The sequence below is a fragment of the Equus quagga genome, chromosome 1, assembly GCF_021613505.1.
Source record: "Equus quagga isolate Etosha38 chromosome 1, UCLA_HA_Equagga_1.0, whole genome shotgun sequence".
Classification (NCBI taxonomy): Eukaryota; Metazoa; Chordata; class Mammalia; order Perissodactyla; family Equidae; genus Equus; species Equus quagga.
In genome coordinates, this window is record NC_060267.1 from 68,907,414 (window position 1) to 68,934,451 (window position 27,038).

Below are 27,038 nucleotides of genomic sequence, written 5' to 3' on the forward strand. Positions count from 1 at the left end.
TCTGTTTTTTTCTTTATTTGCGTTTTATATTTATATTTTCTTCTTTGGAGCTTTTACTATGTTGCTGTAGGGTAGTGATACAGTAATAATTTATGAACTTTATTGTAAATGTTAAGTTACATCAAGAAAACTGCATGGTAGTAATCCCAGAGGACAGTTTCTTTAGTACCACCACAAATATGCTAGGATTTTCCTTCAAACACTTTTAATTGTTACTTTAGTTGAGTGCCTCTGTCTTCTAACACTAGGTTTCGTACTTCCAAGCACTCTTGATAGTCAACATTTGCAGCTATATTATTCTACGTTTCTAAAACTTTGTACATATAAAATAGCAAATTATGAATTAGCTAAGGGAAATTTGGAAAACCAAGTACAGTGTGTAAGCCTCCTTGATGCGGGGTCGGTGAGCCGAGGAGTCGAAAGAAAGATTTCTTAGACTCTCAAGATCTGGCAGTAGTGCTCTTTTATTTAGAGAATAGTATAGAATAGCATGGGGACAGGACTCATGGGCAGTCAGAGCTTCTGCTGCCGCTGCTTCTGCTGCCCCCGCTGGCATGGGGACAGAGCCCATGGGCAGGCAGAGCCGCTGCTGCTGCCCCGGCTGGCATGGGGACAGGACCCATAGGTAGGCAGAGCTGGTGTGTGGGGACAGGACCCACCGGCAGTCAGAGCTCCTGCTGCTGCCCCGAGTTGAGGGTTAGGGCTAAATTTAAGGCATAGGTATATGATTCATCTCTTTACAAGACAAAGGAAAGAACATGAAAAAAAGTTAAAATGGTATCAGTGCAGGTGGGGTCTGGTCATTGGGTGATCCCATGACTTTTAGACAAGAATCAAATCAGATTAAGTAAAGGTTAGAAAGGTTAGACGCCACCACCCTAAACCAGTTACATGAGATTGCCAGACAGCAACCAACTTAAGTTCTTGCCTTCCCCATTAAGAGCTTCTAGGGACAAGGTCATCTCTCCTCTTCTTCCTGGTACAGAGAGGGAGGCACCTTTTACAGATAGAGATTTACCTTACAAATGTAAATGTGTCCCAACAAGGGCAAGTTCCATTCCCCAGAGCCTCCTTCCCTGTCCCAGTTTATCGAAAGCAATCAGCCCCAAACAATCCCGAAGCCAAAGAGACATATCTTGGGGTGGCCAATTTCAGGTCCCTACAAGGTCATCCCCCCTTCCTTCACAAGTGCAAATGTCTCAAAAGGGCAAGCAAAATTCCAGTCCTCGGAGCCTGCTTCTCATCTGCAGTTTTAAAAGTAACCAGCCTAAAAATCCTCATCATCCTGACAGAAGAAATGTCTCAAGGATTAAGCAGCAACAAAAATCAGAAAGGAAAGGTGAGATGTTGCTCACGTGCAGCCTATACTATTAACAGACAAGAAATGAATCCAGTTAAAAGCTTTGTAATCCACCTATTGTCATGTTTTCTGCTGTGTGTATCTACCATCTTCCCTTCTTTACCTCTTACTCTTTCTTGAACCCAGTCCAGCTAGGCCTACACCCTTATCAGTCCACTGAAGTGACTCTTCTGAAGGTCACCAAGGACTGTCTTAGCAAATTCAATGGTCTTTCACTACCCTGCTCATGTTCTTGGCAGCATTGGACACAACCGGCCACGTCTGCCTTCCTGAAACACTTGATTCTGAGCTTCAATACATGGCATCATACTCAGATTTTCCTCCTCCTCACTGGCCAGTTCCTCGGTGTCCTTTGCTGGCTTCTCTTCTAAATGTGGTAGAGTTTCAGAGCTCAAGAATATGCTCTAGCCTTAGGCTCCCTAGGTAAGCTCATTCAGCCCCAAGGCTGAAGTACCTTATGTGTGCTGATGAGTCACACATTTTTATCTTCTTTCCCGTCATTGCCCCTGAGCTCCAGACTGAGATACCAACTGCCTTATTAACACAACCGTCTACCTAGTTTGGGTCATAAACTGGAAGTCATCTTGCTAGTGCTCTTTCCCTCAGTCCCCACATGCAGCCTGTCAGCAGGTCCTGTGGGCTCTGTCTCTAAAATAGATCCTGAATGTTACTCTTCCTCTCTATTTCTGTTGCTACCACCCTCATGCAATCCACCATCTCTTACTTATCCTCCCTACTGTCCTTTCTCCCTGTACAACCAGCATTTTTTTCTGAAACAGAGATTAGATCAAACCACTGCCTTGTTTAAAACTCTCCAGTGGCTGCTCATTGCACTAACAATAAAATCCAGATACCTTAACATGGCCTATGAGGCCCTGTGAGTTCTGGTTCCTGCCTTCTCTGATTCCATCCCCTCCCACCTCAGAGATGTTGGAATGCTCTCCCCCCTTCCCCAGCCTAACAAGCTTTTTCCCACTTGGGGCTTTTACACCAGGTCTTCTTTCTTCCAGGAATGTTCTTCCTTCCCATCTTCAGATGTTGGCTCCTGCTCGAATTATTCAGATCTGAGCTTAAATGTCACTCAGACTCCTCTCCATCATTATCCCATTTCCATGTTTTTCTTCCTAGCACTTACTCCTGTCTGAATTCATTACATTTGTTTGTCTGCACATGCACTGTGATGTGAATATAATTTTTCTAATAAGATTTAAGTTCATTAGAGCAGGAATTCTGTATTCTTCAACACTATATCCCCAGAACCTAGAAAATATCTGATGCACAATAGAGTTCAATAAATATTTGTTAAATGTGTTAAATTATTGCCAAACTGATTTTACAAGGACAATTTTAACTGGTACCCAATTTCACCAGAAAGATTCCTCAGTCACTTACTGGTGGCCTAACTTTGGACAAGTTCCTTATCCTCTGAACCACAGTTTTTACTCGTGTGTCAAATGATACTGCTTACCTCGTAGGGCAGGTGTTAATTGAAGATTAAATGAAGTGCCTAACAACATAGTAAAACACTTGAAAAAAGTGGCTAGTTTTCTCTTAGATTTATTCTCTTGTATCTTATGTATGCATTAGCATTCCAAAGGTTCCAGAGTTTTTTTGAACCTGTAAATGGTTACATAGGCTTTTCTCTAGATAAAATGTTTTGGTCAAGACTCATAGGTAACATATTGTCATCTAAATTAACTGCCTTTTCATTTTTCAGTAGTTTTTTTTCTCCCCCTCGACTGCCATTTTTCACAGTTTTCTTTCATTTCCTTGAAGTCGCTGCAGTGTGGACTTCAAGGGGGCAGCACAGAGTTGTGACGCTGATACTGAGTGGTCAGCCAGGCTCACATGCAAGCCAAGATCCTCCTGCACCCAAATTCAGACCCAACCTCAGCAAAGGACTGCTCACTACGCATCGTCACGCCACTCAGAATGGGTCACAAATAGGACAACGAGTCCACTGTGCTGCTTACTGGGGGCTGTTTGACAGGGGTTCTGCAAGTCCCAAGATAAGCAGATATCGTTTCTGAGACTTTGATTGCTAATTAGCTATGAAAAATAACATCCACATGTCGCATCCTAGCACTACGTAATCTTGGGTGTAGACAGCACAGCACTTTTCACAGGAGAAGGCGAAGCCACCTCCCACATTAGTTTCAGCCTCTTTCTCCTGCTAGCTTTTCTACTTTTCTGGCATGCTCACCCTTGCCACAGTGCCCAACACCTTGCCAGAACACTTGCCACAATGTGTCCTTGTAGTTTTGGTTGAATAAACAAAAGAGAAACCAAGGGTGCCATTGTAGCTTCCTCAATACCAACTGAGGAATGAGGTTTTGATTAAACGGGGTTAGCTATGGAGTATCTTCAGAGGTCTCCACAGCTTCATAATCATTAAGCAGAATAAGTTTATCTAAAAACCTCTTAAACTTACTTTATATCAGTTTCTGTCTTAACTGAATCATGAAAGTGCAAAAACACCCTTTCTTTTACTTCCAAGCAGCCCCCTCAGTTCTCTTTTGTAATTAACAGGACATTTAGCCGTTTCTAAAATTTCTACTTTTGAGCCAAATAGCTTCCTCTCCACAAGCAGACATTTCTTATTCTTGTAATGGCTTTATAACACTTTAACAGTAGGTGGTGCTACGAATGCACGAAAATAAATGTGTACAGACCCATAGAACTGTCACAGCTTTATTTCGTGACCTATTACAACATGGAAATATGCCTTTAATACTTCATATAAAGTTATTGACAATACAAATTTTTTTCTTTTTTTCCTTTTCATGAAAATGATTTAACTTAGAAATCTATTGTGAAACTTTTGTCTAGTTTTGCAATTCTCAGATATTCCAGTGCAAAAATAGATCCCATTACAGACAGCATAAAGTGCTTGGAATGAAGGGCCATGATAAAGAAAAAGCACAAAAACATAGCTTCATCCTAGGGTACAAGAAGGGAAAATAGAATACTTAACCTTTATGGAAATATAAACAGTCTATAAAAAAGGATGCAACAATTTTGAATTAGCAACATTATTATACTACTATATTATTACTAGTAAATAGTAACAAGGGTACAAATTAATATCTCAATATCAAAGTGGTTCAATATGATATGACACATGGCTCTTTGGAGAAAACTTTACCTGATATATACAACCACAAGAAGAAAACAGACAAATCCCTTTAGTCAATGATCACTATACAGCGAATGAATGATGTGCAACATTTAATGGTCACAATGCTTATGCTTTCAGTACAGACAGTGAAATACAGTAGTTTGAGGTTTGGTGGTTTGTTTTTGTAACAATGAACTGTGCTGGGCATTTATGTATAGAGAGCTTTGTTAATGTTTTCTTTTGTATTTTTCATATTCACAGTTGTTAATAAGGTTTCCAGAGTGTCCAAAAGAAGCAAAGGCAGGAATCTCTGAACACTTTGAGAATTTTTGAAACTCACATAGTTACATTTCTACAGGGATTATGTAGAAATTTTACTTGATTGAGTATAGAGCTGGTAAAAATTTCTACTATAATTAGGAAAATTTAAAAGATTACTATTTGGATAGTCTAAAAGGTAACAATATTAATGAAGTAGATGTGTAACTGTAGATTGCTTCTAGCTTCAGAAGAGTTTCTGGGGCTGATGCAGTGGTGCAGTGGTTAAGTTTGCATGCTCCATTTTGGCGGCCCAGGGTTCACAGGTTCGGATCCCAGGACCTACACACCACTCGTGAAAGTCATACTGTGACCTACACACCGCTTGGGAAAGTCACACTGTGGCAGAGTCCCACATACAAAAGAGAGGAGGACTGGCACAGACATTAGCTCAGGGCTAACCTTCCTCAAGCAAAAAGAGGAAGCTTAGCAACAGATGTTAGCTCAGGGCCAATTCTCCTCACCAAAAAGAAAAGAAAAAGGTTAAATCTGTATTGAAGAGTTGTATTTTTTTAAAAATAGTTCACAGTGCCTTTTGATTTTTTTAAAATATGGCCTTTAAAGCAAGGAGCTGCTCAAAGAGTTAATACAATAGAGAATTAAAACATGATTCTAGGGAAATGGGAAGACAGAAGTTTGATTTTGAAAAAAATATTAAACAAGGAGAAACTAAATTATCCTATGAATTTTATAGCATTAAAGATAGCATAACATATAATGATCTCATGCCAGTAGTTATTGGAAATATGCCTTCATTATTTGTTTATCATTTTGGAAAACAGTATTGGCATTAATTTCTAAAAGTCATTTTCTTTTTCCAAGCAACAAGTTACATGATAATGTTCTGGAAATTTTAAAAGAATAGAGATTAATTTGAAATAGATTTGAAATCTTACACCTTTAGAGTTAATATTTAAATTTTAGAAAAAGAAGAAATTAGTAATGATATGGAAAAATTGCTTGAACTTTACCCAAACACTAGTTCTCTTGTATTTCTGTTGTGTAAGACAGATGACATTAAGCATCAGTGAAATAATATTTTTTTTTAAATTTACTGACTTAAAAAGAATAAGACTGGATTAGACAAGTCTGAAATATACTTAATGTGGGGCATTTGCCGTTTTTATTGAAGAGATGAACAATCTGAGACTGTCAGAATGGGATGTTAAGATGTTCAAAGCCAATTATTTGAAGGCACTAAATACCACAAGCACAAGTTATGTTCAGCAAGTTTTGAAGCTAGCTGTGTTCTCTGTAAAGTATTCATTGTTTAGTCTCATGACCCTTATGACATTTGAACTTCCTTGGCTTTTGCATTGTTGCTCTTTTCAAAAAGTGGGCTGCCCAGTATTCTTTCAGCAGTCTCCCACAACCACAACAAAACAACCAGTTAGCTGAATAACATAGCACAGGAAATCTACTGAGACTTAATTTCTCCCCACTCCATCCATCCATACTTACTCATTCAGCTATAACATACACTAAAAAACAGCTGATTAATGAACTGAAATTAAAAGTATTTTACATGATCTTAAAGAAATTCAAATATAATGTTGTCATGAGATCTTGACCATCACACTGTTTTCTGGTCAGTAGGCACTAGTCAGACGATCCAACTGCAAACTTAGATGAGAAAATAAAGCTAGTGATGCAATACTCCTCTACACCACAGGGTTTCACAAAGAGGCCATTCTAAGTTTCCGAAGTCACTGACAGAACTTAAAATTCCAAATAACATTAAAAGTACAAAGATTTTTGTTAAAATACAACTCTATCTCTTCATATTCTAGATTAATTTAAAAAGTCAGAAATAATACATGTGTGTCAAACAACAAGATCTTGAGATGCGGTGTACCGTAGTAGACAATCAGAACAAAGGACACAGGCCTCCCTTGGTTTGAACGTGCCATCTCTCTCATCCCATGCCCTGGGCTCTGCAGCTTGCAGCCCCACCAATGCAGCTGCTGATTCTTTGCTTCTTACCAAGAGGTAAGTATATTTAAAGAGTCCCAGAAAGACGACCCTGGAGACCCATGGCTCCAAGCAAGGGACGACATAACAATGGAAGCAAACTTCGTTTGTCTAGAGCCACCCAGTTTGCATGTTACCACCACCAGAGCAGCTCACCAAAGTGGGAATCAAAGCAGGACCTTCTCCACATATGGCACCATTTTGTCACCTGATATTTAAGGATGTTGATAGACTCTGAGCAGAGCAGCTTTCACGAAAGTGTGCATGACACACCATGGTGCTTCAGGCTTTCTAAGCAACTTGGCACTAGTAATTCTGGTGCACTCATTGCCAGCAATGGATGTGTCACCGGGAAACCAGTCTCTTGGCATGGCATGGCTTGATGAATGAGGATGTGCATGCCTTATGATTTTGAAAAATAATCACTGGCCATGATTACTTGATGAATTATTGTTGCAACCTCAGTGAGAATACAAAGGAACAAAAAAGTATTTCAAACCCATATGTCCACTGGGTTCCATACTAGAGTTTCACATAGGTAATAAACTAAATTCAAGTCTTTTTCACTCGAGAGCCATACAAAACATAGGCTACAAAGGCACTGCCCCTGTAATGGAATTTTGTTTTCATTGCATTGAATTGCATTGCATTGAATAGTATCAGTACAGTATCCAGTTTACTTCTTCCCACAAAAACATCCAGCTCTTTCCTCTGGAACACTTCACATGGTGCAAAGGAAGGGCTGGCTCCTCCTTTCTGTCAGCCACTTTGCATGAACAGTATTCTTCATACATAACTTTCTTTCACTTTCTCATCCTGCAGAAAAGATGTCAGAAGTGCAACATCCACGACTGTCTGGTTTTTGTGTAATGACAGGTCTTTTAAGTGGTCGTCATCACTTTGGTCCTTGGCAAAGTTTACAAATACCTGTCAAAAGAAAGAGGGACCTTTATAAATACCTCTCAACTTGCTCGCTCTTTCTAGCTGCATTTTTCTACATGTGGAAATAGATCAAGTAAGAGAATAGAAGATTGCAAACATAGATGAACTAGGAAACTGTGTGTGACAGGAAGAGGGTAATACTTGAAAGAGCATGAACCATTTAAAAACTGACCTTCTACATTGCCCCTCATATCAACTGCTCAAGCATCTATTTACTTTGACTCATACAGGCTTGATTAAAGGGGAGAGAGTAGAAAACTAGCATTTACCGAATACCTAAGTGCCAGGACTTGTTTGGTACTTGATGTTATCTGATTTAAATGGAAAAGAACACCTGGAAAAATGCCTGGCCCATGGTAGGTACTCAGCAAATGGTAGTTAGTATGAATATTACAATCTATTCTCACAATAACTCTATAAAGTAGATAGCATCATCTCTTTTCAGATTCAGAGAGGTTTAGTAAAAAGCACAGCTAGTAGAATACCACCAGCAATTCAAGCTCAGATGGGGTAAACTGCTCTAGGGCCCATTATGGGGGTAGAGGAGAGAGGGCAGGAATCATTGCTCTGAAAAGTAAATCTGCTTCTCACACTCAAAGCTTACTTGGTCAAGTGTTGTCTGAGAAACAGAGTAGTCTTCTATGTGGAGTCGCTTTTTGCTCTGGGAAAGGATGCTGAATATCCTGGCCAGAGAAGATAGTGAAGATGGAAGCTGGTACTGGAGCATGTTCCGGTGCTTCTCTTTGAGGACACTTCCTGGAAAGGCGAGTCCAAAGAACTCCTGGACAGGCTTCAGATCAGGGTTGGACCCTGCTATCCGTACAACTATAGTATAACCATCCCCAAACCTGAAAGCAGAAAAAAAGAATCCAAATGGAAGATCCTCAGGAAACATCTCAAAAGAATATTTAACCCTGAGAACCCAATTGGTGTCATGGAAAAGGAAAGTCTCTGACAGAGCCAGAAACAAGTATCTGACAAAAGGAACTAGTTTTCATTTACTGAATACCTGTTCTGTGTGAGGTGCGAGACCAAGCGCCCAGACGTGTGATTTCACTTAATCCTCACCTGGACCTATGAAGTCTGACTGACGTTACAGAGAAACTGAGCCCAGGGAGTTCGTCACCTGCCCTGGCACAGAGCTCATCTGTGGAAGGGCCAGCATGTGGACTCCTTTGTTTTCCACTCCAAAGCCTGCACTATAACCACACCAATGTGTGTAAATCTTTCCATTTCATCTATGTAACAAAGCTACAAAGTAGATATTCCCAGGCCACTGACTCTCAGGGAGGTTAAGTTACATGTCCAAAGGGCACACAACCAGGAGAAAGTAAAGATAGAATTTGAACACGGCTATTTGACTTCAGAGCCCTCATTCTTTCTACTATACCATTTTTCTCAGTTCATTTCCCTTTATTTTAGAGCCACCATTTATACACTCACAAAAAAATAAATACAAGCTTTCTCAGTAGGTGCTATCCCAAAGCAATTATTTTTGTTACCTATTTTTCAGATGTTGGACGCTGCCAAGACACCTGAACCTCCCATTGACCATAATTGCCATCCTAGTGCAAAGCGCTTCACACTCTTCCATACTGTGGGGAAACAGAACGAGGTTTTAGTTTGAGAGAGATGTTCCGACAACCATCAGAACATCACCATGACATCTGGCATTTCAAAGAAATGGATTCCCAGGTTCCTAGGGCATCATTGCATCCTGTTAGAAATACATGAAGATGTAGGGATAACACTGCAGTGCTGTTTACAATTGTGAAAAACATCGGCAATGATCCAAGTGTCTACAGAAAGAGAAACAGTGCTGCTACCACAGAGAGCTATAAGAAATGATGACACATCTAAATCTACTGACTTGGAATAACAGTCACAATACACTGTGAAGTGAAGAAGAGCAGTGTACATACTAAGCTTGCATTTTTGCTTGTAAAAACATACACACACTTGTGTGTAGATTTTTATAGGAAAACTCTGCAAAGATATATCATCCAATGGTAGTAATGGTTGTCTCCTAGTGATGCAATTTCAGGTGATTATAATTGTTTTTCTCCTTGCCTTTCTTTATTTTCTGATTTTTACACAATGGTCATATATACTACTTGGAAAACGTAAAAATAGACAACACAGAAGTGAAGACAAGTCTTCTCTACCAACCTATGAGATGTAAGCACTACTGATCTCCCTTCCTTGACAATACTTAGGGCACAATTCCACAGGAATCGCCGCGCTTTGGGATCCATGCCTGTGGTCGGTTCATCCTGTAATCAGAATAAAATAAGTTCTATTATTTGCTGAAAAAACACCAAATATTTGTTTTTAAATGCAGAAACATCTTTGAAATAGCCTAAATTTTAACTTACCATTCTAGTTATTTCTTGATGGGCCAAAGAACCAGACCTTACATACAAAAATAAGTTTCATATTTGTTTGTAACTTTTATAAATGTGTCATTGAAGTAGAAAACTCAAATAATATTTTATGAAATTAAATTTCTCCAAATAAACAGAAAGGGAAGGGGAAAAGCCATTTACTTTCATTCATCTTTTCACGACTGACAAGTATATACTAAAAATTATTTTTGTCTCAAACCTCTACTGAAGTCAGTATAAAGTTTGGGTAAAATTCCTATTCTTCTTATTTTATTTTACCTCACTCCAGCTCATCTTAGAGAAACAAATTCCAGATCCAAATGGTCTGGATAACTTAAAGCCTCAACCCAAGGCTTCTTCCTGTAATAACTTCAATGTTCTTCTCCACAGAAGACAAAGGGTCAAGCAAGGGCCAGTGTCCAGTCTAACCTTCTGGTTTCCATCTATCTGTATGTAAGGAACTATGACTCAGGCACAACCTTAGGGATCTTGAAGCTGTGTCCACACACTCCATCCTCAGGGGACAAACACATAGATGGTCAGAAAGAATGTTCCAGAGAAAGGTCAGATCACATATCCAGCCTCAGCCACACTTGTCAGGGTTCTCTATGCCAGAAAAACAAAGTCCCTGGAGTACCTCTCTTTTGGAGCATCTGAGGGTGTGGCAGAGCCTCCCAAGTATGTGTCAAGGAGAGAAACAAGAAAGCTTCCCTCTGGTTCTCTGAGGCTGCTCTGCTGGTCCTGGCTGGGGGAAGAGGGCTTGCCATTGCCAGCCAGTCGTGCAACATCCCTGGACATACAGACTGTACAAGAGTAATGTTTTCCATTCACAGTTACACTCACCAGAAACACCACAGGAGGCCCACCAATCAGAGCCATGGCTGTTGAGAGCTTGCGCTTGTTGCCTCCACTATAGTTACCGGCATATTTTTCTCCATACTTCACAAGGCCTAGTTTCCGAATTGCCCACTCACCAACCTAGAGTGATTAAAAAACACCTTGACTTTTGTGTGGTTTGGTAATTGCTGTGCTTTCTTACACTTATATGAAAACTCTCCCAGATTCTGTAATCATAACCTGGCCCGTGCCAAGGAGCCAAAAGCAGAGGGAAGGGATTCGTGTGTGTGGGAGCAGCACTCTCTCTCCCCCTCCAGCATGTGCCCATCCACCCATCCCCATCCCACCACCATCACGGATTCCCACCCTGAAAGCAGGTGCAGAGAGCCAGCATTTCATAGTGCTGCATCCATGAGGAAAAATAGCCTGAAGCCAATGGTCACGTGTGAAAGTTAAAGTCATAAGGTATACTGATAGGATGCCAAGGGAGGCAGGCTGGCTTTCTGGTGCCCACAGTACCTTGCCAACTTCTTTCTCTGGGACTCCTCTCAAGAGAGCAAAGAACTCCACATGTTCTCTTCCAGTCAGTAGCTCTGTGATGGCATCAAATTGAGGACAATAGCCCATGTTCTGATGAACTTCGTGGATGTTTGATAAGATACTGCAAAGAAAAACAAAACTGGTCAGGGTTTAAGCATTTAGAGATACTCTGATGAGACAGTCTTGCTGAATGTTCCTATAAAGCACACTTGTGCATGACAAAAATACCAGTGAGCCCACTTGCTGCAGCTTGAAGGAACAGCCTTTCTGCCCCCAGGATGCCAGCCCCTCCTGGCAGTCAAAGCTCCTGCCTCTATCCTGCCCAGTCCTTGCCCTGTCTCCCCCAACACCTCAATCTGCAGATTCAGTCCCATTTCAAAATCCCCAAGTCCATTCCAACCACAGCACCATCTCTACAACAACCTCAGTCACACACTCCTGGGGCCTTAACACTAACTCTCCATCCCAGACTTGACTCTGTGGCCCAATCATATGTACCAAGCTCCTTGTTGCTCCAAAGTCTCCATGACCATTCAGACCCAGAGAAGGCCCAGAAACCCTAGGTGTGACCCCCCTCTGCTTTCTGCTGCCCATAGAATGACTCAGCCACAGCATGCTCCAGACCCCTTGGTCCTGCTAAATAGCCAAGCCAGCTACTCTCCTGTTTCCTTGATCATAGATCCTCTGAGAATCTAGTGACAAGAAAAAGCTATACGTTTAGACAGAATTTTACATATATTGGTGGGGGCAGATTTTAGGTCCTATGAAGCCAATCTCAGGTTAAGAATCCTTGATGTGGGAAATGCTCAGTGTCATATCCAGTCTGATGGCTACACTTTAGCCACCTCTGGACAGCCCTGAGTTTGGCCTTTCAGCAGTACTCACACCTCTCTGCATTGCTAGTTAGTACTCCCAGGTCCAGCCTTTTCCAAAATTATGACTGAGATGCCCAAAGACACCGTGCCTGGCCCTCACAGCTACAATGCCCAAGCCACCACTTACAATAAGTCACTGTGACAAACCTGAGTTCAGGCCAGTTATTGCTACCATTACTATAAGCCCCAGGATCCTCATACTAGGAACAAGCCTGGGGAAGCAGGTGTGTAGCCCTAGGCCTGCCATTCCAGAACTTCTGTTCTCTTAAATACACTCTTTACACTGCCACTGATAAAACTGGTATGAGACAGAGGAGATCCATGAGTACATTAAGTTCTTTGCTCTTTTCAATTTTATTGGCTAGCAGCCTTGTCAACTGGTTTCAAATTGTGAGTCGTCACCCTCTAGTGGGTTGTGAAATAAATTTAGTGGGTCACGACCAGCATTTTTTAATGACATGGTATAGAGTAGAATAAGAAATATCACAGTGCACTACAAGTAGTAAGAGTAGTATTGTTTTATGAAACTTTTATTTAACTTATATGTGTGCATGTTCATGTGTTTTTATGTATTTATGGGTTGAGAGGTAAATGTATTTGCTATTATGGGTCACAGTCAGAAAGGTCTGAAAGCCACCGCCTTATACCATTTCTCCATGTAAAAAGCCCAGAGAAGCCGTACATACTTAGAGTGCTCACGGGTAACGTTGGCTAACAGATCTCTAAAGTGGAGCTGCACCCAAAGATCAGACTGCTTAGTGACCTGTGCCTTCTCAGATAATGGCTTGATGGTGGCCTCATCAAGTGGTACACCCTTCAGAGAGGGCAATTTCACAAGTACCTACCCTTTTACCTTGTAGGAACTTTCCCTGAGGAAATAATCAAAGATGAATCCAAGGACATATTTACATAGTGAAAAATAGAAACTAATAAATGTCCAACAGAAGGAACTGACTAAATAAATGAGAGGTACGTGTATATAGGGGAATTTTATGCAGCAATGTGAAATTCTACATCTCAGAATATATAACTCTGGGAAATATAATATGCTCATTAACAATAAAAACTAATTTAAAAATCTAGATACAGTATGATCTCAATTTTATAATACATTTATATGTATATATAAAATAGATTTGGAGAAGTGGGATTATGGATGTTTTTATTTTTCTTCTTTACACTTTATTTCAACATTTTTATAAACTATACAGTACTGTTATAATCAGAAAAATAACAATATATTTATTCAAATAAAGTAAGAAAAAGTCTTTGTGGCAAAATACAGACAACTTCTTTTCTCACCTATTTTTGTTAAGGAAAGCATCTCCCCTGGTAACAGTGGTATCTCCAGTTAACATCTTGAAAGTTGATGATTTCCCAGCCCCATTAACTCCCAGAAGTCCAAAGCACTGAAAAAGATTGAGTAAGTTGTGTAAGCAAACTACTACAAGTCTGAATATAAATGATCCTTATAAAAGCGTCATCTCAGCTTAGTCTTTATATGACATGATCCTAAAACATCGTTCTTAAATATCACAGAAGAGTCAAATATTTTTTTGGTTTTAAGAACTCATGTAGATATTTAAACACATATTTGATGATGAGATCATTTTAAGGGTGAGCATATTTGTAAATATTATCTGAGTCATCAGGTTGAGGCCAAAGTTAACGTGTAAAGCAGTCATGGAAGCCAACTCGTCACATTCACCCTCTAATCTTGCTACAGGGCATAAAAGAACACAAACATGAATGAGAAAGGAGAAAATCTATTTTTTAAAATCTATTAGAATTTCATCGTCATCTTGAACAGATCACAAAATCATGTTCTGGATGTGCATGCTTTTCTTAAATTGCCTGAGATTATCCAAAATCGTTCTCTTCTGAGAAATGGGGTCCCCATCCTCTCAATGACTAATTGCTCCACATAGACATAAATAAAGAAGCCTTTAAAAACCATTTTTACCCTCACAGACATTATTGTTGGATTGGTAGAGACAGTCTGAATTACTAGGGACAAACACAGTGTAGACACAGTGCCTTTACCTCGCCAGGAGGAATGCCAACACAAATCCTGTCAACAGCAGGCTTCCTCTTCCTTCTGTACACCTGCAGCAAATGAAAGGCAAAAAGTCATGAGCTGCGGTGACTCACAGCCATCCCAAGCAACGGTGGAAGAGGGAATTATAACCCAAACACAACACAAAATAAGACCCATGGATAAGACGAAGTCGCATATTTGATGTGCTAAGAGCCTTGGTCTATCTCTGTGGCAAGTGGCTTCTGAATGACTCTGAGGCTCAAAATAAAAGCAAACTTCTTTTTGTTTTTAATCTAATATCAACATTTAAAAAAAATTGTCATTAATATCTACATAATTTTTCAATTAATGTACAAAGATATTGTAGATAGTTTAAAAATTAAATTCTACAGGGTAAAAACTTATAATCAAAACTTTGCAAATATGGTATATATTACCAAAAAGTGAATTACTAGGATTCTGGCATCTAATTCAGATCCTCCTCCTGAGCAATGGTGATATACAATCTCAGCTTTTTGAACTACGAAACTCAAAGCCAACCACTTATTCTCCCTACCTCATACTAATAGATATACAGTAGATATACAATATTAGTATATTTTAATAACAAACACATAAATGTAAATGTGAAAAACAAATATACTTGAGATTGAGAATTCACATTACAAAAGTATTCTCAGTAGGATTTCTTTAATTAAGAAGTCCCCACAGTGCATTTTAAATAAAATAAAATTGACAGAAACTTGGTTTAGATGCACATTTTAGGAAGCATGCTCTTTTTATTAAGCAAGTCAGCAAAATGCTCATTTCCAACATATAAAGCTGAAAAAAACTGAAGACAAGTTATAGCCTGTTCTCATTGCCTCACCTTAGTCAACTCCTTGATTTCCAAGATATCATTCTGTCCTCCACCATCAAGAATTCTCTGTCTTTCTCGCCTGACATCTTCATCCTCATCATTCAAAGGAGGAAGCTTTGCATTTACAGGTCTAGGAGAAAAAATTTAAGAAAAATCAACCTTTCAAGCTGTTTTTCAAGACAAAGATCCACTTTCTAAAGCAGTCCTATAAAATCTACTCTCCAGTTTCCCTGATCGGCAGTGTTGGGGGCTAGGGGATGCCTACATTAGGACATAGGACAATCAGTTTAATCGCCTGCTTTGAGTTCAATTCAATCCAACCACTGCTGAGGAGCATGTCCCTGTGCTCCTCTTCTGTGACCCTCAACCAGGCACTCCATGAATTCTGAGGGAAACTCACCTGGGCCTGATGAAGAATCTGTACTGGATCAGAACAGTGATGAGGAAGAACACTACCCCTTCCACAGCCATGGCGAAGAGGTTTCGTCCCACCAAGTCCCAAGACAGTGGTGAGACAAAGCGATTCTCCCCTGGCAGACAGAATGCAGAGATCCAGTCAGAATGGAGGCACCTAAGACCCCAAATTCAGGCTCAAATGCACCTGTGTTCCTAGAAACACCAATGGTTATCACCCATGACAAGGAGGAAAAAATAACGGAGTAACCACTTTCCAAATCTGATTTAGGGTAGAGTTTTGGAGAAATATACTGGGACCCAGTGTCAATCAGAACTTCAGAGCCAACGTATATTAGATCTGTAACTTCATCTAAAATATATAATGTTTCCTTTTTAATGAGACATGCCAAAAACCCTTTTTTAAAAAGCAAACAATCCAGGGTAATTCTTAGGTTATTTAGCAAATTATAAGTTTCGCTTAAGAAAGATTAGAAAAAGTACTTTTAAAAAGATGCCCCTTTCAGTAGCATATCATGTAACCTAGTGACTCAATTAAACCACCTGGTTTTATGTAAATATTCCCTAAATTCCTTATACATCTCCTTTGTACCTCCAAGTTGGAAAAACTTGGAAAGGTTCAAAAAAGTCCCTCTTCTATATCTATTAAATAACATGGCCATCTAACTACATGAGCCAGTGGATAAAGAATCATAACGTGGCCACAGGAGAAATATTTTTAAAGACTTTGAAGGTAGAAAGAGCTACAATAAATTACCTTTTTATAGACTATGTAAAAGGTAATATATGGCCATATCTGCAGGCCCGTGATTTTCCTAAGAGTCAGAGCCAAAGTGTGCATCTTTCTTCTGATTCTCTGGCCTGTATCTAATTCTCAAAGCTGTGGTTTGACTTTCCCAGTGACTCTGACAAACCCAACCAGTGGCATTAGGCACTGGGTCCACACTAAATACTAAAGCCAGTATTTTCCCTAGCTCCAAAACTGCCCTCTCACTTTTCTCAGTGCTATCAGAGGCACAGACAAACGGTTGTGTCACAAGGCCCAAGCCAAAACCAGCCACGTTGTGATGAGCCTTATCAGTGGTGAGAAGTCCTGTGCCCTGGTACCAGCCTCTTTCCCAAACAAAGACCAGAGCACCAAGGTCCCTGCAAACTGCTATCTCTGTCGAAGCATCCTCCAGTCACTGCTGTCACTCACCAAACCTTTCCAAGGCATCAGCCATGGCCTGGTTTTTCACCATGTCAATGAGCCCACGTCCCAGGCAAAAATGTGGGAAGATCAAGAACACGGACTTCAGGATATCATTGATGTTATTCAGCTTCTAAAACAATAAGACAGAGAGAGTGAGAGACTGAATGTCATTTATAGTTTAGGCTAAAATTTTATCAAAGTCTGAAATATGGGATAGAAAAAAATTGGATTCCCTGGGGTCAAAGTGAACCTTTGCATTCAGATAGCAGCAGCCATAGCTGATGATATATAATGTCATAAAATTTTGGTCTTTAGAATATCTGGAATAATGCTATCAATATGGAGAAATATGAGCAAAGTTTAGAAACATGGTTATGTTTAATCAGAAGCAAATCCATAACAAAATATTTGCTTAGCATTTTAAAAGCAAATTGCTCATTTCTGGATCAATATTTCAGTTTCAGGATTTTGTGGGAATTTTAAAAATTCTTCTCAAATACATCAAGCCAGCAGTGGCCAAATATCTGATAACTGAGTAAGTTGCTACGTGCTGGACGCACAGTGTTAGGGCACAGGAGAGGCAAAGGTTAATAAGAAACAGTCTCTACTGAGGAAGTTACTACATAATTGGCTATGTGTTGTACTGGAGGCATGAACTGCAGGCTCTGGGAGCATAGGGAAGAGAGAGCACCTCCCATAAGGCAGGTAAGGAAAGCTTCACATTTGAGCTCAGCCTTGAAGGGTAAGTGAGACATCACGAGACTCTGATAGAGGAAGGATATTTAAAGCCAGGCCTACAGGAGTGTGGCGAGTTTAAGGGACAACTCAGCTGAAGGAGCAACTTACAGTGCCTTGGGAAAGGGTGTGGTGGGAACTGGCCAGAAAGGGTTGTACACCTCTGAAAGGCCGTGTGTGCTAAGTTAAGGCCTCTGGACAAAGGTAATGACAGGAGGAATGGACAGGGAACCTTGTTGAAGAGATCTTGTTGAAGAGTCATTCAGTGTGACAGGAATGGCAAGAGAAACAGTAGGTTCTGAGGAGAAAGGCGATTAGGACATGTCGAGTCTGGGGTGTCTGTCAATTCAATGGAGTCATCCACTAAGCAAGTAAGACTGAGACTAAAGTTCACGGGAACAATCAGGGCTAAAGGCATAGAGCTGAGAGATGACAGCACATGACACTGAGAGGTGGCCGTAAAGCCTTGGGAATGAAGAGCATCCCCAGAGACAGTATCTAAAGTGGAAAGCAGAGATGGCAGAGGACAGAATACTGAAAAAAGCAACATTTAAACAGAAAGGAGTAGAAAAGAACATGTCAAAGGAAACTGAAAGGTTTGATCAGAGAAATATAAGGAAAAGGAGAAGAGAGATGCTGTGCAAACAGAGAGAAGAGAGAATCTGAAAAAGGACAGAGTGGTTGGTGGTGTTAACACCACAGACTAGTAGAATAAAACCATGATTAAACACTGTCCTCTGGCACCCAGAGAGCTCATCCCAGCAGGAGGCGCTCTCTCTGCAGAACTCACATTGTTGGTGAAGAGCTCCAGCACAAAAGTGGCCACACTGCCATTGATCCCGATGAAGAGGTTCACGCTAGTGAGGACCACGTAGGCTGTGCTGGGGATCTTGAACACGAAGGAGGCGGGGTACATGAGAGGTGTGATGGACCACCTGGTGAGGCACAAAGACAAATGTCCACTGGGTGTCCCCTGCCTTCCCTCTGCCATTGGGCACCATATGCCTTAGCCACTGATATCCATGTAGCTTACCCATACAGCAAAAGCAGAAGGGCTAGCACAGGCAGGTTGGTGGAGGACACATAGGACTTCTGCTGGAAGCAGATGAAGATGATAATGACCAGCGTGGCAGGGACCACATAGTTGCACTGAAAGTGAAACAAGGGAATAAAGTTCACCCCTACGTCAAAGACACAACCCAGCACAAGCCTTCACCACCATCGGACAAGAAAGGGCAGAAAAACATATTGGAGAATAACTTCCAATTAATGAAGCCACATAAACTATTAATCAAAACACTGGACAATACATTTTGACAAGCATTTTACCCTTGGCCGATTTTATAAACTACATGCCCTTTCTGTCTTTCCAACAGCTAAGGCAAGGTGTCACGCTCAGTAAACTTACTGAACGATGGATTCCCAGTCACAGTAATTTCAATTTCACAGGCAGCAAATAAGCTTCCATTATTCTTCCTGAAGATGATCACGTCTGTTTCATCATTAATGCTATAATTATAGTCTGCCCAAGTTCAATCTCACATGTAATCTATTTATGAGGTAAGCACTTACAACATGAATGTCAGATTGTTTCATCACACTGAAAATCATTTTAAAGTCTATCCTGACAGTGTATCAAGCATTAAAATGCAGAAATTAAGACTTGACCACAGGATAATTATGAGAATTCACAGCTGGCAGAGCAAAGCACAGGCAGTGAGGTGACTGGGTTTGTCGGCTGTTAGAAGAATTTGCAGCTTCAGTCTGCATGGCTCTGCCTCAGACATGCTTATAGCAAACCTCTAAAGCAGGGAGGGACATATAATACACAGGAAGATACATGATGGTCCTGAGTTCAAGGACTTCATCTTTCATCTCTGAATCTCCCCAAGCCTGGTACAGTCAGACACATAGTGAGCACTCAGTGTGTGTTTACTGAATGAAGTAATTATTGGATCAAGATAAAAACAAAAACAAATGGATATTAAACAACATGCAGTTTAACAGGGATAAATATAAAGTTTGGGTTCAAAAAAGTCCATTGCATTAGTATATAATAAAAGAGACCCCATCAACAATCATTCCTGTGAAATGGAAATTTCAGTTCACTACCAAGTTGCCAACAAGAGAGTGCTACTTCCAAAACACAATACCCTTGGGCTGAGTAATAGAAGTATGGGATTAAGGTTCACTCTCTCTAGACTCGTAACCATTCAGATCACAGCCTGAACACAAGGTTAATTCTGGGCTTTGCTTTTCAAAAGGGACATTAGCAATATGGAGCGTGGCCATAGAGAGGTGATCAGATCAGAAGAGTGACAGGTCTGAGAGGCTTCCTATAATCAGCACAGACATCATCACCATCATCATCACTCACATTTGTACAGTGCTTTAGAGATTACAGAGTGTGTTATGTATCATCTTATCTAGGAAAGATTTAGGTTAAAGGAAAGTTGTCTTCAAATATCTGAGGGGCTGTCCAGTGGGAGAAGAATTAAATTTGCTCCATGTGGCTTACAATTAATGGAATTCACAGGGAGATATATTTCAACCCTACTTTACAAAAATTAGAACTTAAGAACTCTTTGAAGTCCTCCAAATTGGTCCAAAGAGAAACAATATATGATAGCTGGCATAAAAACATGTTTGCAATGGATGGATAAGCTTCTGGCAAAATGTAGAGAGTTTTCAAATGACAGATGGATTTCCTAGTAAGACAAAAGAATGCTCTGACTCTGGAGATTAAAAATCTATCGGACAAGTTAGAGGCACTGGAGTTTTGACTCAGAGTCTTCCACTCAATGTTTCTTTGAAAGTTTTCACTTAGGAAATTAGGTGTTGGTGGTACTAATTGTAGTCAGTGTGGAGAGATTTCTTCTCTGGTGTGAGATCAGCTCTACACTTAACACCGTGTTTGGTGACATGAATGTGTACAACCATCTCTGCCTTTTCATTTTTCATTTGTCTTTAGACTAGCTAGAACACTTCCTGGTGATAACCAGGAGCTCTTTCATCCAATCCCCAGCCCTGACAGAGATTTATGAAGCAGCAGCAGACCGGTGTTCTTACCATGTCCCAGACAAAATTGGAGAGCCAGTAGATGACGGGCTTCACTCCACTGATGAACTGCAGGTGCTTCGCTTTGCTGACCCGCTCTTGGATCAGGAACACAACAAAGCTGGCCGGGACAAAGGACATTGCAAAGATGACACAGATGGACACGAGGACATCCACTGATGTGGTCATCCTGAAAAAGAAAGGCAGTGAGGATATGAGTGGCCACTGATGCAGTTGAGGACTCAATCAGGAGGACGGACACACACACACACACACACACACACACACACACACACGAAGCACAGCCCGGGGAAAAAAATAGGCTCACCAAATAGATTTTATTCAGGGTTAAAGATAATTATTTTCAAGTCAGAAAAAAAAAAAAAACCTGACAATTTAAATGCAAAACTGATTCCACTGAGGTCAAAAAGAGTCCACCGCCATAAAGAAACTATTACAGGAAGTCTAAGAGTGGCCTAATGGCATCACTTTGTTCCGCTCTTCTTGACCTTCCAAGAGCAGTAAGTTGTAAATTTTCACACATAAAAAGCTAGTGTAGCTTGAAAACTAAATAAAGCAGAAATATTAGTGTGAAACTCTTCAAACAATTTCTGGCTGTAAATAAGTTTGAAAACAACAGCGTGTGGCATATCAATCTAACACACACAAAAATTCTATCAGATTCTTATTATAAGAAAAATGGTCTTATAAGTCCATTAAACAGGTTTAATATAAACTATTTACATATATAAATTTTATATGAGCTTGGTATAAAGATCCCAGTGACATATATTGATATTCTGTATGAGTTAAGCAGAAATAACAACTGTGCCATGCTCCATATCAGAAAAAGGATCTAACGTGTGTTGAATATCAACCATGTGCCAAGTGCTGGACTTAGCAATTTACATGAATTGCCTCATTTAACAGCATATATCCGGAAAGTTTAGAAATCAGATTCAAACCCAGATCTCTATGATTCCAAAGGCTATCCACTCTAAATGAGGTCACATTGGCTTTAACTTCACTCTCTCTCTCACACACACACACACGCGTGCGCATACTCTCTCTCTCTTCAGGAATTAAAAGCACAAGCTGATAAAGGCATGTTTCACCAAGTTTAAAAACAGTGGTTTCAAAACAAATGAAACAGATTTTTTATTAAACATCGTGTGAATGGTGAGTTAAAATATTTTAGGACTTTATTAACAATGTTAACTTACTTTATATGAATTCACTAAATGTGATGGTTTTTACATATCAGAGTCATTTATCTTCTGCAGTTTAACTCCTGTCAGCCACTTCATAACCTGATCATTTTTTGTCTCGAGCCTGGACCAACCCAGACATCCCACAATGTAACTCTTTCCCCAACGGTTACTCTACAACCAGCTTCATACTTCCTTCCCTGCTCCATGATTCCGCCAAACACCCTCTCCTCTCCCCACCTGATCCATCCAGATCCAGCTACACTTACAGAGCCACCTCCGAGAGCTGCTGCTTGGTGAGGTTCAGGGGGTGATTGAAAGCGGTAATCCCATACCGGCTGGGGTTCTCTCCCTTCTGCAGGTTGGCCCGGAGAATGGCATTGTTGATGACATTCAAGAAAGAGCTGATGGCATGCCAGCCCTTGTTATTGAACCACACCTGAAATAAAACATGCCAGGTACAAGGTGATGCTCCCAAACCCAGCTTCCAGAGGTAAGTGCACACAAAAACACACACACGTAAACTTCAGAAATTCCAGTCACACACCAGGACAAAACATTATGGTCAGAGAACACGGCAAAGTAACAACAGCAGCCAGGGTACTGAGCACAGACCATGTGGCCAGGCACTGTGCTGACTACCTCGTATCTTTAACTCATTTAATCCTCACTGAAGCTTTGAGAGAGCCATGATCACTGTCTCTATTTTATAGATTAGGAAACTGAGTCTTAGATAGGTTAAGTAACTTGGTCAAGGCCACATGGTCCACCTGGTGGGTCTGGCAGCAAAGCAAATTCTTTTAATCATTATAATGTACAGCCTCGCCAGTAAAATTACTAGTCTGTTCTTCTCTGTCATAAATACCCCTATGAAAGTTATACAAGCTGAAAGTACTTCAGGGAACATAAGGATTATTGTTCATCAAGAAGCTACTGGAACAGGGGGCTTTACCTTGACGTTATTTTTCGTGTCCAGTCCTGTCATGAACCTTCCCAAGCTGCTGAGAAATCGATCTGCAGAACTGTCCTGTGAAAAACAGAAACTGGCCTTAGGTGGGATGGTTCACAAGGCAAGGACAACAGGAGGTCTGGAGTCTGGACAACAGGATAACCTTGTAGAGGGCAATACCACCACTGCCTCGTTCACTGAGGTGAAATTTGAAGCCACTGAATAACCGGCTCACTGAGAAACAAGGAACAAGAAATCTAAAGCACTGATGTTGCCATGAGCCACAAGTCTTGGAGGAATCATGGGAAAACCCTGTGACTCAAAGTCCTAAGACACAGAGGTCTGGCTATAACTGGGTGATGAGGATTCTTCACAGTGTTCCCCTGGCATCATGCTAAGACCCAAAACTACGCTCAACGTGTAGATGTGTCAGACTCGTGGGGTCTGTGCCTCAAGAGCAGAGACACAGAGCCTAGGACTATCACTGCTGTCCATGATCCTAGAGTCCACATCATCTGACCTCAATTATCACTGCAAAATGGGAAACTTGAGATACAGAGAAATTAAGTGAGGGCTTCTCAGGTCCTAAAGCCAGCTGCCAGCTTAAGGAAAATGATCCATTTCCCATTTAACCAGTAATTGTTTTAGAAAAGTATGCTTATGCCCAGTTTATTTACCTACTGGCTAAATTTATAAACTTAAGTTATTCTGAGAGATTTTAAACCTCTGAATTTGTTTTTGAACTACACTTTCAGATATTAAATATACACTGAGTAGTTCAGTCTTGACTGGCACAAGATTACTAAGTGCCAGTGATGGCTTTGTATTCAAAATTCTTAACAATAAGCTGCTGGGTGATCTGATTTACCGGCCAACTACTCTCATGTACCAGTGACTCTCAGCCCATTTTCTGACAGGTCTTGGGATGGATACTGTACCTTGGCCAGCTTCAAGTGTTTCTTTATTTGCTTTATGGCGTCATTAACTTCTTGACTTGGAGGAAGTGATTGAGAATTACTGGCGCCCAGGGAAAACCCGCCATACCTAAAACAACAGCTTAATATTAAAACACAGACACTGTGGTGCACAATATCCTTCAGCAGCAGACAGCACTTAAGTGTGTACATGCTTCATATAGATGAATTGCTTATTCAAAGTAGGACCAAAGTTAGACTCAGAGAAAGTTACACCTTGGCCTCCTCTAAGGGATTCTGGCAATCTCTTAACTCTATGATTCCTGCTTGGGGGCTCATAGAAACTAAACGGGAAAGGGGAGGGGCCTGCGCCTGATTATAGACAGACCAAGATATCTGAGACGTTGAGGAAAGAATGGTCGTTCATCTCACAGCTGTTCCTCCAACCTTGTGGGCTCAGCCCTGAACTTGGGACTCTAGGCAAGCAGATGTGGAGTCAGGACGAGCAGTGAGGGACACTGACCAGAGAGGCTAAGGAGGGCTTACAAAACAGGCTAGGCTCTTTCCTGGCATGAGTGCCACCATAGGGGGCCCAGTTTGCTCTACTCAGAGTTCTGTGGGTCCTGGCCCTTGGAGAAAAGGCCAAGAGGAAAAGTGGGAAGCAGTGACAGGGCTAAGTTCTGAGGCAGCCATGTAAGGTATCTCATTTTCCAAGAGGTATGAATGGACTTCAAGTATTCTTCCTCTCTTCTTCCCCAGTCCCATCTGTTCCTTCAAAACCCAGAAGGATAAATGGATTTAAATACAGTGAAAACAGATGGTTTTGATGCCTCTTATTTCATCTAAGACCTTCTTAGTCTGATTCCAAAGGCCTGAAAAATTGTCCTCAAGTCCCTAAGACCCCTGGGGATCTGATTTAGGGGCAAAGTGTAACTAGCACAGGCATTCCCCACACAACACTGTGCTTCCTATTAAATCCCCAGATACCCACAAGCAACTTCTGAATCTCCTCAAGGAAATCAGCATGCCAAGCTTTCAAAGGCCTCTGAAGTGGCAGGTGGGAACCAAGCAGAAATACCACGGGCAAAACAACCCCCAGACCAACAACCTCCCGGGATCCGTGACACCTGCATCAAAAGCATCCTCTTGAACTGCAGGAGTCAAAGAAACTAAAGAAAGTGCAGGAAGAGGTCCACTTACCTAAACTCATTCACCCAGATCTTGTTCTTTAAGCTGAAGAAGCCAAAGACAAAGAAACCAAAAATCAGTTCAAAGAAACAGTGATCCCATTCCTGATGACACAAAAGGATGAGCTATCTACCTGAGGATACAACAAAGGGGCAGAAATGATCCAGTGATCAGGGTGGTGACGTAGGGTTGTGCCCATAGAAAGGAGCCCTAATCAGCATGTCCTGTCTTCTCTCCATCTTACAACCTTATTATTTATATGAAAATCATGCCTTGCATTAAACCGATTCAAAAACCACCTTATAGACAAAGAAGGGACCAAACTAGAAGCTTTTTAAATTCAAAGTAATACTTCAATTATGGATGACATATGGAGAGGTTACGTCTCTTTCTTGGAAACTCACAGTAACTGGCATTCAAGCATACCCGTGTCATTTAAAGTCACTGAGAACTCCTAACCAAGAGGCCCAACTAACCAAGATGATGAGAAGGAAACCACAACAGATATTTCCTAAGCATCAGCTAAGGACTCAGCACTGTGCTGCGATGCCCCAGGAAGCTACATGACTCTTTCAAGGCTCCACAGCCAAGGCAGGCTCCTGAGTCAGCCCAGGGCTCCCTTTATACGCCACATATTATCATGCATTCCATCCATGAGAGGTACTGTACATGTATCAGTTCATTTAATTCTCACAACAAACTAGTAAGAGCAACCTTATCATCACATTTTATACAACCCAGGCTTTAAAACGGTAACTTGCTGTCCCTGGTCAAACAGCTAGTAAGGGGCAGAATTCGAATTTGAATCCAGATTTACTTTCATTCTGGAACCAGGCAGCCTCAATCTTGAGGCTGACAACTGAGTGTTCATGATACCTTTCATCATCTCTTCTAGTTTGAAAGAATATCCTAACTTCCAAAAGAGAAAATCAGGCCAAAATTTGATGTTTCTCCCACTACTCAGTCTACGATTTTTAGGCCTTTAATTCCTTGATCAGTAATGACAAAGCAAGGGCCAAGTTTAGTAAATAATGACCTTTTGGCTATGATCTGCACATAGGTCTTCACCAGATAATCCGAAATGTTTCTTCCCGTCAGGTTCTGAAGGATGTCCGCAGTGTTCTGTTTTCTCTGTTATCACAGAAAAACCAAGCACATGTGTCTTTATGGACCAGAATTGGGGTGGAAAACAAAATAAAGACAACAGTGACATATGTCCCTCAAACATGGACCACAGTGTGACCAGACCCTGCTCAAAGAGCCCAGGCACCGCCATCAGCCAACCACCAAGACCTGGTCCATTCTGCCCTCAGCACTGGCCACTCACTTATGCCAAGCCAAGGTCTTCCCCAGGAAACTATTCTGACCTACTAAACAATAGACAGTAAAATATGATGCTTTATAGTCACAAAATGTTTTTAGGGAGCAGCATCATTGGCTATGCCTAGTGAATTCTTTTGTTCCTTTTGTTCATTGGAGTTACGCTGATTATATACTGACATACAATAGATTGGCTATCATTTGAAAGAGAAGTAACCAAGACCTCTTCAAGTTCTCACACCCGTTTAAAGTTGCTTGTCCTCACCCTGCAACCTGGATGCTGATAAAGCAGCAGAGAGATATCAGAAGCAGGCCTCTTCCTGAAATCCATCTCAGAAAAAATGGCTCAGCACTGCTTCCCACACTCAGAGTCTCAGAGGATGTCAGAGTTGAGGAGACCCGCAGAAGTTTTATGGGCCAGCCTCCTTAATTTGAAGATGAGAAAAGAGGCACAGGGACTCAGAGTGGCCTATACAAGGTCACCAGCTCATCTGTGGCAGAACCAGGGATGAAGCTGGACCTGTCACAGCCTGTCCTGTGATACCACCACTGTGGGAGAGGCCACAGTGTCTCTTCCACAGCCCATTGATCCAGAGTGTTGTGTTCTGCCTTAAACACAAACAAATCAGTAACTAGGCTGACTTTTCAAAATAGAGAAACAGGCTAAGCTCCCTCAGATATGGGAAGAACGTGGTCCAGGCCCCCTCCCCTCAAACTCACATGCTTTTCCCTATGACAAGAATTAACATCAAGCCTGAAAGAGACCCACCTGAATGATACGTCATCCACTCCTTCTTGCCAAACAGAAGCTCCCAGCCC

General features: G+C 41.1%; 1 protein-coding gene across 4 annotated transcripts in view; it reads right to left on the bottom strand.

Moving 5' to 3' along the window:
• Positions 1 to 5,226: 5,226 nt before the first annotated feature.
• Positions 5,227 to 27,038, bottom strand: part of ABCA1 (ATP binding cassette subfamily A member 1) — a 130,515-nt gene continuing 108,703 nt past the window's right edge. For all 4 annotated transcript variants that reach the window (XM_046671442.1, XM_046671423.1, XM_046671432.1 and 1 more), the window contains 19 exons: positions 25,936 to 26,030; positions 24,912 to 24,944; positions 23,736 to 23,841; positions 22,801 to 22,875; positions 22,118 to 22,287; positions 20,653 to 20,830; positions 18,617 to 18,732; positions 18,374 to 18,518; positions 16,855 to 16,978; positions 15,643 to 15,772; positions 15,252 to 15,372; positions 14,389 to 14,451; positions 13,648 to 13,754; positions 11,450 to 11,591; positions 10,937 to 11,071; positions 9,879 to 9,982; positions 9,212 to 9,304; positions 8,314 to 8,557; positions 5,227 to 7,694 (listed from right to left, as the gene is read on the bottom strand). In XM_046671442.1, the coding sequence (XP_046527398.1) occupies positions 7,554 to 7,694; positions 8,314 to 8,557; positions 9,212 to 9,304; positions 9,879 to 9,982; positions 10,937 to 11,071; positions 11,450 to 11,591; positions 13,648 to 13,754; positions 14,389 to 14,451; positions 15,252 to 15,372; positions 15,643 to 15,772; positions 16,855 to 16,978; positions 18,374 to 18,518; positions 18,617 to 18,732; positions 20,653 to 20,830; positions 22,118 to 22,287; positions 22,801 to 22,875; positions 23,736 to 23,841; positions 24,912 to 24,944; positions 25,936 to 26,030 (2,322 nt within the window). In that variant the 3' untranslated portion in view covers positions 5,227 to 7,553. The remainder of the gene's footprint in view (positions 7,695 to 8,313; positions 8,558 to 9,211; positions 9,305 to 9,878; positions 9,983 to 10,936; positions 11,072 to 11,449; positions 11,592 to 13,647; positions 13,755 to 14,388; positions 14,452 to 15,251; positions 15,373 to 15,642; positions 15,773 to 16,854; positions 16,979 to 18,373; positions 18,519 to 18,616; positions 18,733 to 20,652; positions 20,831 to 22,117; positions 22,288 to 22,800; positions 22,876 to 23,735; positions 23,842 to 24,911; positions 24,945 to 25,935; positions 26,031 to 27,038) is intronic.